The following is a 12,113-nucleotide window of genomic DNA, read 5'->3' on the forward strand; positions in this document are numbered from 1 at the left end:
TGTATCTAAATGAAACTTTGTCTCCTGTTGGATGGATTATTGACTTGGCTTCGTGCAGGCATGCAGTTTGCTGTGTCATGGAGATTAACTCCTGAGTCTTTTCAAACTGTCTCTTCCCCCACCATCCCTAAAGATTTCACTTTGAATTTCCGTAAGGTCAGAGAGGCTCAGTATGGCAAAATGCTCTTATCCTTCATTGTGCATTCGTAATAGTGTGTGTTTTCAAGATTCTTTAATGCGAGTTTGTAAAAAAAGGGGGAAAAAGAAAGTAGGTTTATCAGAAAATAATAGCTTCCATGAGTTTTAAAGAAGCAAAGATAATAATTTGGTCCGGGTATAAATATTTTTGTTATAAAAACTGCTATATTGTGTAAATTCTTAAAAGTTTACCTGCAAAGGTTCTGCTGAATATATAGACATGGACACTAAAGACGATCCAGTGACCTGCTGAATCTTCCCCTCCTTTGCATCTTTCTGCTGCATGCAAAAAAGTGTTTTAGTTTTTGTGTGATTTTCATTGTACTGTGTTATAATTGTCGTAAACACCTTCAATTCTTTATTTAATTGCAATAAACAATTTAATAAATAAATAAATATAGCAACTTTTTAAATAGTATTTTTGGATTTTCTTTTTTCAGGAACCCAACGTTACTCAGTATTTTGCTTACTCAAAGCAGGAACTCAGGTTTTTGATACAGACTTGCTTATTGTGGATAAAGCAATCACAGATATATGTTTTGAAGGTGCAACCATATTGTAAGTATCTCTGGATCAATGTAGAGCTGCAGGGCCTCACCAAATTGCAAGTTTAAAAAGAATGAAAGACTCTTCTGAAGACAAAAATTCAAAAACAATCACACAACCTTTCTATTACACCGAAGGCAAAATGGGAAAAGTAGAACATTCAGCTTGAACATTCAAAGGCTTAAAGAAATTGGTTTATGACTACTGCTTGGAATATTTGAAAATAATACATTCTGTGCATTCCTGGAAGACTTGAGGAAATAGAAGGATGGAAAACCAGGATAGGGTCCTGGATCAAATGTGGGTAACTGACCTGATTTGAACTTGCCATTTGGTGAGGAGCTGCTGGTGCTCTCCCCTCTCCCCACTGTACTGCTTAGTTAGAGCTTGTAGCCTGTGTATATATACGCTTATATACATGTGTTTACATGAATATGCACAGGTGTTCAGATGCATCTATTCAGGGAGGCAAAAAACATTGCAGATACCTACTGAAACTGTCACTCTAGCTGTTAATTAATTGCATTGGTTTCAGTGTCCATTGTCTCAGCAAATGACCTTGTATCGAAGCCTGAAAACATGGGTACACACAATGGGTTTAATTTTTAGACATCTGTTCTTGTCATCTTTAGCTGAACAAAATATTTTTTTCCATCAGAGAGCATCAGATTGCTGAATGTCTTCAAAACCACTTGATTTTGTTATTAGCTGATGCTGGTTGAGGGGTTGTCTTTTTCCCCACAAGCCTTCATGAACACTTTCCCCATTATGAAAAAGCCATCTGAGGTTAGATGCAGAGTCACCAAAGAGGGTTTCTTTTTTCTTGTTGTGATTTCTTCCCCAGAGACGCTTGCTTGCCCCCAGTGCTTATGTCATTTTGGTGCTATGTCATTAACATGTTTTATAACAGTTTTTAGAATCTGGTTTTGTGGCTGCTCCTCCTGTACTTTGATTTATTGTTTTGTTTTAAATTCCACTCTGGCATGGGAGGCATGCAGTGGAGAGTAGCTGAGACATAAAATAAATAGCTGTAATTTTATTTTCTTCTAAATTTTGGTTTGACCATTGTACTTCTAAAAGCTGTGAAACCATTGTTTCTAGTGAGGAAGCTGGCCCAGCCTTCCAGCTGAAGATCGAAGTCTACAGTTGCTGCTGTACTGAAGAATCTTCAGCTATAACAAACACTCCTAAGAAGTTAGTAAAGAAGTTGAAAACCTCAATTGGGAAAGCTGCTGGGAAGAAACTCAGTCCTGTGTTGGATGACAGCAGCCCTGAATCCTTGTTGCTTACTGATGCGACCGTAGTGTGAGTGAATTGTTCTTTGATTTAAACATAGGATTTTTTTTGGGGGGGAGGATTGGGAGCAGTTGGTCTTTATTTAAAAGTATATGGGAATAGATTCCACCAAGTGCTAAGAGACTGACATCTTAACAGCTCCTAAAAATCTGAATTTCCTGGGAGTTTCCTTTCCTGCTCCTGTCTGTCCCCTGAGCCACAGGATAAGGCAATTTGGCTACTCTAGTGTAGTGCAGCACATAATGCATCTGGACTGCCTGTCTCTCAGCAGCAGAAGATACATCTTTGCAATTGTTCAATCAGATCTTTGCAATTGTTTGGTCTGACCTTTCTTCCAGCCTGGAGGGAGTGGTATGTGCAGCTCTGTAGCTGCAGTCACCTTCCCGAATTAGAAAAGAGGGAAGTGCCAGGGGCTGCTAGTTTGTCCACAGGATGCCTGTTTCCATTAGCCAAGACACGTTTTCCTTATATTTGTCTGCGATGTGAGTAAGGGGTTGATTTCTGCCAGTTTATCAGAGCTGCTTTCTCACCTCAATGAGGATGTTGAGTTGAGATGGATGAATGAATAGGGACGCATACAAATACCTTATGCTAGGTCAAATTATCTGACCATCTAGTCCAATATTGTCTCTTCTTGGCTGGCAGCATCTCTCTCGGACCTCTGGAAAGAAAGTGTTTCACATTACCTACTACCTGATCCTTTTAAGTGGGAATACAAGGGACTGAACTTAGGAGCTTCTGCATTCAAAACCTGTGTTTTGCCACTAAGCTATGGTTCCCTCCTCCAAAGGATGGAAGAGGAGAGACTAATGAGGCCAAAAATATTGTCGTGGAATAATTTTGATTATTTATACACTGCTTTTCCATCATAAGCTGTGCCCAAATCAGTTTACAATTACATGTAACATTTAGGGGGGAAATAGTTTGTTACCAAGCACATCATCAAGTTCAAATAAGACAAATATGTCAACAAGCACAGTTACAAAGTTACAAAGATTTGATTTTGGTCTTTACGTATACTAAGGGGCAAAAAAGAACAGCTAATCTACACTTTAAGTGCTGGTATTGCAGCACTTCAAGGTCCACAGCAGCCTGGCTTAAATATAAATCAGGGAACACGGGGTCTCTTCACCAGGCTAGATAGTTCACAGCTGGTTCCCCTGTGTCTCCACCAGATGAGGCTAAGAGCAGCAAAAGGGAAGTGCAGGGGAGTCTTAGACATTCCAGATACTCATGGTAATATTACTACATCAGGGGTGGAGTGATAGTGTCTCCTTTGCATGCGGAAGGTCCCAGGTTCAATCTCTGACAGCTCCAGGTAGGGCAGGTAGCTATGAAACCCTGGAGAGCTATTGCCACTCAGTGTAGACAACACTGAATTAGAGGGACCCATTTTCTGTCTTAGTATAAGAAAGCTTCCTGTGTTTCCTACACCAGGATAAACTAAAGTTATGCCTTTTAGTAGACACCTATAATCCTGATATGTTCATTGTATCATTGTGTGGTGTTTCTGTGGTACACCCTGCCAGTCTATATGTCTGGTATAGTTGTATAATATAGGGAGTTCTCAAGCCTTCAGTGAGTTAGGGACTACCTCTGCATGTAAAGACAGGCTTTAGGAGATTGAGTGGATGAGACCAATAGGGTGTCCAACAGTCAAGATGGCGGTTTCTGCAAATGCTGTAGAGGGGAGTGAGGGGCAGATGGGACTCAGCAACCTGGGAAGGTAGCCCATCTAAGAGAAGGAAAACTCTGATCCTAAATCTCCACTGCCTTGAGGCATACTTTTAGGAGAAGAAAAGGCTAAGGACTAAACCCAGCACCCCAAACTCAGCCCTCCAGCTGTTTTGGGACTACAACTCCCACCATCCCTAGCTAACAGGAACAGAGGTCAGGGATGATGGGAACTGTAGTCCCAAAACAGCTGGAAGGCTGAGTTTGGGGATGTCTGACTAAACCTTACAGAAATCCAGGATGGAGTCTCTAAGACAGCTGGATAGCACCTTATATGCCTCCTTCCAGCAACTCCTACAGCCAAGCTGGTGCCAAATGTATTGCTCTGCTTCCTTTGGCCCACATCAGCAAGACCAAGAGTAGGGTCTTGTCATCTGGGCAGCCCAGGACCCCCATACACACTGTCCAGACATGTACTGTGGAATCTCACTTCGGTGCTGCTATCGCAGTTATTTGACTTCACACCCAGAGGCTCACGCCATTGTCTCTCAAGACAGACGGATGTCAATAACAATAGTTACAATCGCAGCATCAGATCATGATATGTGATTTTTTTTTGTATACCTAATGAATGAAAGCATTTGTATGCTGAATGAGTAGCATTAATGATATGCAAAATGCTTTCAAATTTAGGAAAAGTGGGTCAAATGAATCAGCTGATAAGACTTTGATGTATCGCATTAAAACAATTTTCTAGAACACACTTTTTTGTAGCAGGAATAACTATGAGCAACTTACATATATGCTGCAGATGGTATTGTTAGTAAGTCTGGTTGAGGTTTTGTATCAAATGTGCTGATAAGAACAGGCTGCCATTCTACTGAAGACAGAGCCAGGAAAAAATCATAAGTTTTAATGTATAGATAACAAAATGCTTTGAAAACATCTTGTAGAAAGAGCTTGGGAAGTACAAAATATTCTAATGCAAGCAAGTGTGGTTGGCTAGTTTCTGCAAAGATACTTCCATTTAAGGCAATAATCTAATTCAAACATTTAGGCAAAACATTGCTAACAGTGTTGATTAGCCGGTTAAATTTGAAAACTGATAAAAATTTGAAAGATGAAGAAATTGGCAACTGATAACAATTTTGGAAATGAGACAATGAAGTTAGCAAAAAAAAGAGAGAATCTCATGTTTTAGATGGAAAATGTTGCTGTGAAACATATTTCAATAGTGAAGTAGTCTGTTTTCTTTGGCAATCCTTGTACTATAAATAGTAAGGATCTCTAACTTGAACATTCAGCACAAAAAGATTTTCATCTGTAAGAAGAAACTCAGCTATTTAAAATGGAACAAAAATGTTCAATTACAGATGGCTTTTATGTGTTTGCCTAGTGATTGAGAATCTTTTGGATGGAATCCATTTATAACCAGCACCTTGTTTTCAGCTGTTCAAAGATTTTTTCCCTTGATGTGCTAATGGAAATTGTACTGCAATTGTATTTATCCTGTGTAATGAGTGAAACAAATGTAATCATTATCCTATGACAACAACTCTTGGGGTGGGAGTGGGAGACCTTAGAGGTGCAAAAACAGATTACTGAGCTGTTCAGAGGAAGTGGAGCTTTTTCAGCTGTTACCCAAATTATACTGTTGCTAAGACAAACCACAAAGCACTTTAAAACTTAAAGCAGCCTCTTTGTATGGATATCAAATGAGAGGAGGCAATGAAATTTTAATGTTCATTGGGTTAGCAAATATAATTACCTAAAATTAGACAATGATATAAAGGTGATTGCCACCCTGGGCTCCTTTGGGACGAAGGGTGTGGTACACTTCAATTAACTAGTCAGAATCTTTCCTGTGACCAGTATTTACAATGGAATGAAAACTCCCATACCCTCCAACATTTCTCCAATGAAAACAGGGACGTTCCATTCCATAATGATAATTTTACTGTTTATACCCACACATTTTACTGGGTTGCCCCAGCCACCCTGGGCAGCTTCCAACATATATGAAGCCATAATTAAACATAAAACTTCCCTGTACAGGATTACCTTCAGACGGCTTGGGGGTTGGCTAACTCCATAACCTCCAACATTTCTCCAACGAAAATAGGGGCATCCTAAGTTGGACATTCCAGGATCAAATCAGAAACCTTGACGGCGTCTCTAAATCAGGGATGTCCCTGGAAAATAGAGATACTTGGAGGGTCTGAACTCCTTTGGGTGTAACCAGGAGCTTTTTTCTCAATGAACCAGAAGGTGTGAGGCCCCTTGATTCCCACCCTACACCACAGTTCCAGCCTTGATTGCCACCCATCTCTGCCCCCCATCCCCGGACAAGCCAGCAATTTGTTAATCAAAAAACACGCTGAAAGCCATGTCTAGTGTGTTCCTAAAAGGGGAATCCCCTTCAAAGCAAAGTAGGATGAAACCTATAACCTTGCAGCAGCATATAGGGAGAGCTGGAGTGTATAATGGGTTCAAACAGCAGTCAAAGTGAAAGGGAAAAAAACGGTTTCTTGTAAGGCAATCAGTGTTTACAACTTTAAGAAACACATTTCTAATTGAAATAGTGGTGGGCCCAGGGGCCTTCAGAAGTAAAAACAAACAAACAAAAAAACAAAAAAACTCCATTCCAGAAAGGGGGCTCCCAGTTCACACAATGGAGCAATGTTACTGCATGATGCACTCAAGTCTAGTGAGCACAGTTTCCAAAATGTACTTTAAATATAATAAGGAGCAAAGATCAAAAATACAGCTGCCTTTGAATTAACTGAACTTTGACATTTTGTGCACAATACTGAAATAAACCTATCTTTACCAGGGGTGCAAAATACAATTTGCTGGCACATGCATCTTTGGGGTTGGAGAGTGTCAACAACAATTTCAAGACCCACAGCCTTACTGCTGTGGGAGATGGTAAGTTCAGAGTCAATAAGATAAATGATGTTTGAGTAGAATATTCCAACTTGATTTCATAGTACTCAAATGTAGCGATTGTTTTCCTTGCCTCGTGTCCTGCCAAATGTTAAGATAGCAAACCTTAAGATAGCAGGGAGAAAAGCTACCTTCAGAAGGTCGGCGGTTTGAATCCCCACGACAGGGTGAGCTCATGTTGCTAGGTCCCTGCTCCTGCCAACCTAGCAGTTCGAAAGCACTTCGAAGTGCAAGTAGATAATTAGGGACCGCTCTGGCGGGAAGGTAAAGGGCGTTTCCGTGCGCTGCTCTGGTTCACCAGAAACAGCGTAGTCATGCTGGCCACATGACCCGGAAGCTGTACGCCAGCTCCCTTGGCCAGTAAAGCGAGATGAGCACTGCAACCCCAGAGTCGTCCGCGACTGGACCTAACGGTCAAGGGTCCCTTTACCTTTTTAAGTCAGCTTCTACATTCAGCAGCTGACCAGCAACTCTCTCGAGCTGACTTTTGTATGAGGAGGTGTAAGGAATGAGAATTTGTTTGGTAAATGAAATGTATGAGGTGATGATCGCTTAAGATCATGTTGAAGAAACAAGAGGATAAACAGGGTGGATTCAGGTGTGCTTTTTGTCAAAGAAATCTTTGTTGTCCAAACGGTCTACTGTTCTTTGGTTCTCTCTAGTCCTGTGTGATGGAGATCTCATCCTGTAGTGTTATAAATTCAAATGCTGGCTCCAGTCTTTGTTCCATGTCTTGTAATCAACTATTGGTAAAAAAATAATTCCTATTGAGTAATGACTAATCTAACAATATGCAATGGTCATGACTTTCTTTTTAGAGGAATCTTCTTTTTGGCTTCCATTGTATGGCAGCCTGTGTTGTCGTCTAATTGCCCAACCATACTGCATGACCAAGAATATGATGACTGGATTTCTGAGTCAACAGGTAAATTGTATAATAATTATACTGTGTGTGTGTGTGTGTGTGTAAGTGTAACATAAATGTTACTGGTTGATGTAAACATAACGGTAAAGGTCCAGAGTCGTGACCGACTCTGGGGTTGAGGCGCTCATCTCTCGTTATTGGCCGAGGGAGCCAGCATACAGCTTCTAGGTCATGTGGCCAGCATGACAAAGCCGCTTCTGGCAAAGCAGAGTAGCACACTGCAACGCCGTTTACCTTCCCTCTGTAGGCACCTATTTATCTACTTGCACTTCGACGTGCTTTCGAACTGCTAGGTTGGCAGGAGCTGGGACCGAGCAACGGGAGCTCACCCCGTTGCGGGGTTTTGAACTGTCAACCTTCTGATTGGCAAGCCCAAGCGGCACAGTAGTTTAACCCACAGTACAACCCTGTAAACTGTTGAAGGCAGCTTTGAACACAAAATCTAAATGAATTTTAACATAATTTAAAATGAACACCACAAACACGGGCAATAATATCCCTATAGGAAAAGTGATTATGCTGAAATAAAGTGCAGAAGCAGAAGCGGCCCCTGACTTACTGGTGTCAGTTGGCAATTGTATCATTGTTGAGGTTGAGACTGGAAGATTGAAAGGAAAATTTGTTAGCCAGGTGATGCAGTATTATATTCGTTAATGTGAAATCCTCTTTTTAAAATAACAATAAAAACGGGGACTTCCATGACATGATAACTACAATGATAAACATTGGGTTGAAAAGTAACAAATCATTAGGGTGTTGCCATAGATAAGTGTAAATTCCCTTGAATATTACAACTTCCCACGTGGACTTGATGCTGACCAGTATCACATGCACAGGGTCTTGCTTTGGAGGAATTTATGTGTGAGTGTATATCAGTGAATTGTTACATGCTACATGTGCCACGTTATGTTGGACCCAGGTCATTTCCCTTTTCTTCACCGTTTCCAATAAACATCACCATAAGTTTGACACTTGCACATAAAATGTTAGCTCTTTATGTGTATCGCTGTAGATGGAAAAATGTTTTGATACATACTTTTAAAGAAAACACTTACCCGAGTTACAGATAAATTCTTTAGGTTGCAAAACTGTTACTGGTACATGTTTTGTAATGCAATAACAAAAAAGCATTTAAACGGTCAGTAATATGTTTTTGATTATTTTTGTAGTGAAGATCAAGGCAGTTAACTAAGAAATAGTTTAATGTTAACGAGAGTTAAATAATATTGACTAAAATGCAAAATACTATGTAAAGACACTTACAATCGTTACAGTGGTTACTATGAAACTACCCTTTCTATAGGTAATGCATAAAAATATAGTTAGCCCCAAAAGCAGCAGTACTCACCCCCTGCACAGTGGAATGTATTATTATTATTACTATTAATAATAATAATAATTATCATTATCATTATTTTTTGCAAAGAATCTTGGGAGCCCATGGAAACTGGGGAGGATAGGTTATTCTCTGATCTTATGGTAATAATCAGAGCTCTAGTGAATAGAGCAGAAATGTGACTGGCAAATTGAGGAAGGAATATCTTTGACTATAAAAACAGCGACCTATTTTCACCCAGAATCAATTTGCTGCCCAGCATTATTGGGCAGGCAAGGACATTTAATCATTTGGGAATCTTAAATATGTCCAATTAATGGATGTTTTATGGGCTTATTTACAGAAGTGTCTGTTCCTTTTACGACTTCTTGTTGCCACAAGTAACATTTGTGTTTAATTCCCTCTCACGTTTTTATACTAACTTGGTTTTTTGGGGGGATATTACTGCTTCTCAATTTTGAAGATCTGTTAATGGAATAAAAGATGTTGCATCTTTATTGCCATTCAGTATTGTCTGTGAAAATTCCTAGTTGTCTAGTTTTTTAAAACAAGCTATTTTACCTACCAGTAAATTATTAAGACATAAGCTAATGAGTAATCTTCAGCTGTTAAAATGCCTTGTGAATGGATGTTGGAACTTAGATACACAATGCAGAGGAGCAGACTGGATTGATAAATAACATAAAATGGAAATGTGTATATATAATTTATTTATAGAAAGAGGCTGCATCTAGACACATCAAAGAAGTGTTTCAGTTTAAAGTGTTGTAAATCAGTTTTCTTTACCAGTCTAGCTGAGTCCAGAGAAAGCTAAATCATGTCATTAACAATGGTAGATTTGCATCTAAACAGTTATTTGCATAATTGATACTGTTGCGATCATTACGAAATATCACGAGATGACCAGTCTTTGGTGATATTTGCTTTAGCCCTTGTGTGAAATTTTCTTCTCAAATTATTATACGGACAACTGCAATCTGAGCAGTTGAGTGGTCTCTTTTTAATGCATATTGTGTACCATTTATTATTCCCCCAAGAAAATGTAGTTCATTGGGAAGTAAAACTTATGCTAAAAGTGTTTGCTTTCTTACAGCAAAAGATAGGGAATGTGACTGGATGGAGGAAACTTTACTGTGTACTGAGAGGTGGCAAACTCCTTTGTTATTGTACACCAGAAGAAGCAGAAGCTAAAGTGGAGCCGACTTTGACAGTTTCTGTCAACAAGGTAAAATATAACATCTGCTACTCAAGCTAAGTTACAGTGCTCCTTTTGTATGTTGTTAAGCTGAACTGGAAATGCTATTTGTGTCTTAGGTGATGGAATTCCTTCCATGCCAGGTGTGGGAGCTAAGAGTAGCATTGCATGAAAGCTTCAGGGGCACAGTTTCTGAGTCTCTAATTGGAACCTCAGTTACCAATAACTGCAGCTCTTTTTGACAGTCCGCTTTCTGTTTTTTCTGCTATAATTTGAATATAATAATAATTTATTATTTATACCCCACCCATCTGGCTGGGATTCCCCAGACATTCTGGGTGGCTTCCAACAAAATGCAAAGATGGCTACTACTGCAAAGATGCTTTTCAGGTCATTGATACTACAGCCATATACAAGTTTTGCTTTTTTGATCCATGGGGAGATTGCGCCCTGCCATAAAGGCTGCATATATTTTATATATATCTGTGGTTCCCAATGTAGGGCACATGCCTCACAGGGGGTCAATTTGATTTTTAAGGGTGGAAATTTGAGAATGAGTTATTAACAGTGAATGGCCTTTTAGGCTTCCTCCATGTGAACAGGAGTTCACTTTTTGAATAATAAGAATTATATGACAAATGGGGGGGGGAAATCAGGACTTTAGAGATGCTTAGGCGGGGCATGGCCAAAAAAAGGTTGGGAACCACTTTCTCTGCTGTCTCCATGTCACATATGCTTAAGTACAGAATTTAAAACCTAGTTTTTGACTCAGTTCGTTCTCTCTCTCTCTCTCTCTCTCTCTCTCTCTCTCTCTCTCTCTCTCACACACACACACACACACACACACACACACACACCAGTAACCAACAGGATACTGGAAGGCGTCATACTTATCTATTCATGTGTATCTAGGAGAGATGATATAGATAGGAATTGCATGAATGGGGCAAACTACATGCTTCTTCCTTCATTAATTGTGGGAAAGAACTGTGCAGTTGGTTCATTGGTGTGGTTTCTATATCCAACCTGTCCTAAGGTGCTATAGGAAGAAGTTTCAGGGAAGCAGCACCCATACCACTGCCAGGTAAGTGTGAATGGTAGGACCTGAACACAGCAACTTTCCAGTACTGAGATGGTATAATTGGAAACCTCTGTGCTAGAACATCCTGCTTGAGTGAACCATGTGAGGGCAGATAACTAAACCATAGAGTGAGCAACATCTTTCAACATGTTTAACCCAAGGGGCGAATAAGTTATTGACTTCCATAAATTTTGCAGCGTACTGGTTGATCAAGCCTATTCACATTTCTTCAGAAGCAAGTCCACTTTGTTCAATGTGGCTTAATCCCCAGTAAGTGAGTTTAGGATTGCAACCTCAGTCTCCACTTAATTGAAAGACTTAGCATACACTGCCACACCTTAAGTTGTTTGTTTAGTCTCTGAGAGACAAGTGTATTCACTATTTCTTAGTCAAAAGTGGGGACAGTATTGTGTCAAAGGACTGACAATACATTTAGACCTGTGTGTTATGCTGGAGAGAGCTTGTGGGCACTTTAAATAGCATGCTTAATATGCAGTTCCTTGGATACATCCCATCTGTTGCATAATGTATTACCGCTTCAGAAACATACCGACCTATTACTGCTGAAGTTAGCATCTTCCATCACTTAAATAATCAAATGAAGTATAAAATGTCTCTTACTTGAGAATCACTTTTGTTTTATAAATGCATTTGCGGCATAAGATACATAGCAAACACTAAATGAACTTATGTCACTGGGTTGCTTCAAGTTCTAACCTGTCAAATGTAAATCTATTTGACTTAATTTTATACTGGTATCTATGGTTACCTGCATTAATAGGACACAGCATTTATGGATGAATTACTTAATCTCCTATTTTTAGAATGAAAAATTTAAATGAGCAAATTCATCAGATAAGCTACAAACAGCTGTGTTTGTATTTCAAACAGCTCCTCCAGTATTTTTTTTAAATAT

At 39.5% G+C, this 12,113-nt stretch overlaps 1 protein-coding gene across 1 annotated transcript in view; it reads left to right on the forward strand.

The window, feature by feature from the left end:
• Positions 1-12,113, forward strand: part of RTKN2 (rhotekin 2) — a 32,582-nt gene that overhangs the window by 9,450 nt on the left and 11,019 nt on the right. The window contains exons 5-9 of the mRNA XM_035138071.2: positions 639-756; positions 1,846-2,049; positions 6,548-6,642; positions 7,479-7,585; positions 10,015-10,146. Coding sequence (XP_034993962.2) covers positions 639-756; positions 1,846-2,049; positions 6,548-6,642; positions 7,479-7,585; positions 10,015-10,146 — 656 coding nt within the window. The remainder of the gene's footprint in view (positions 1-638; positions 757-1,845; positions 2,050-6,547; positions 6,643-7,478; positions 7,586-10,014; positions 10,147-12,113) is intronic.

The sequence above is a fragment of the Zootoca vivipara genome, chromosome 5 (genome assembly GCF_963506605.1).
Source record: "Zootoca vivipara chromosome 5, rZooViv1.1, whole genome shotgun sequence".
Classification (NCBI taxonomy): Eukaryota; Metazoa; Chordata; class Lepidosauria; order Squamata; family Lacertidae; genus Zootoca; species Zootoca vivipara.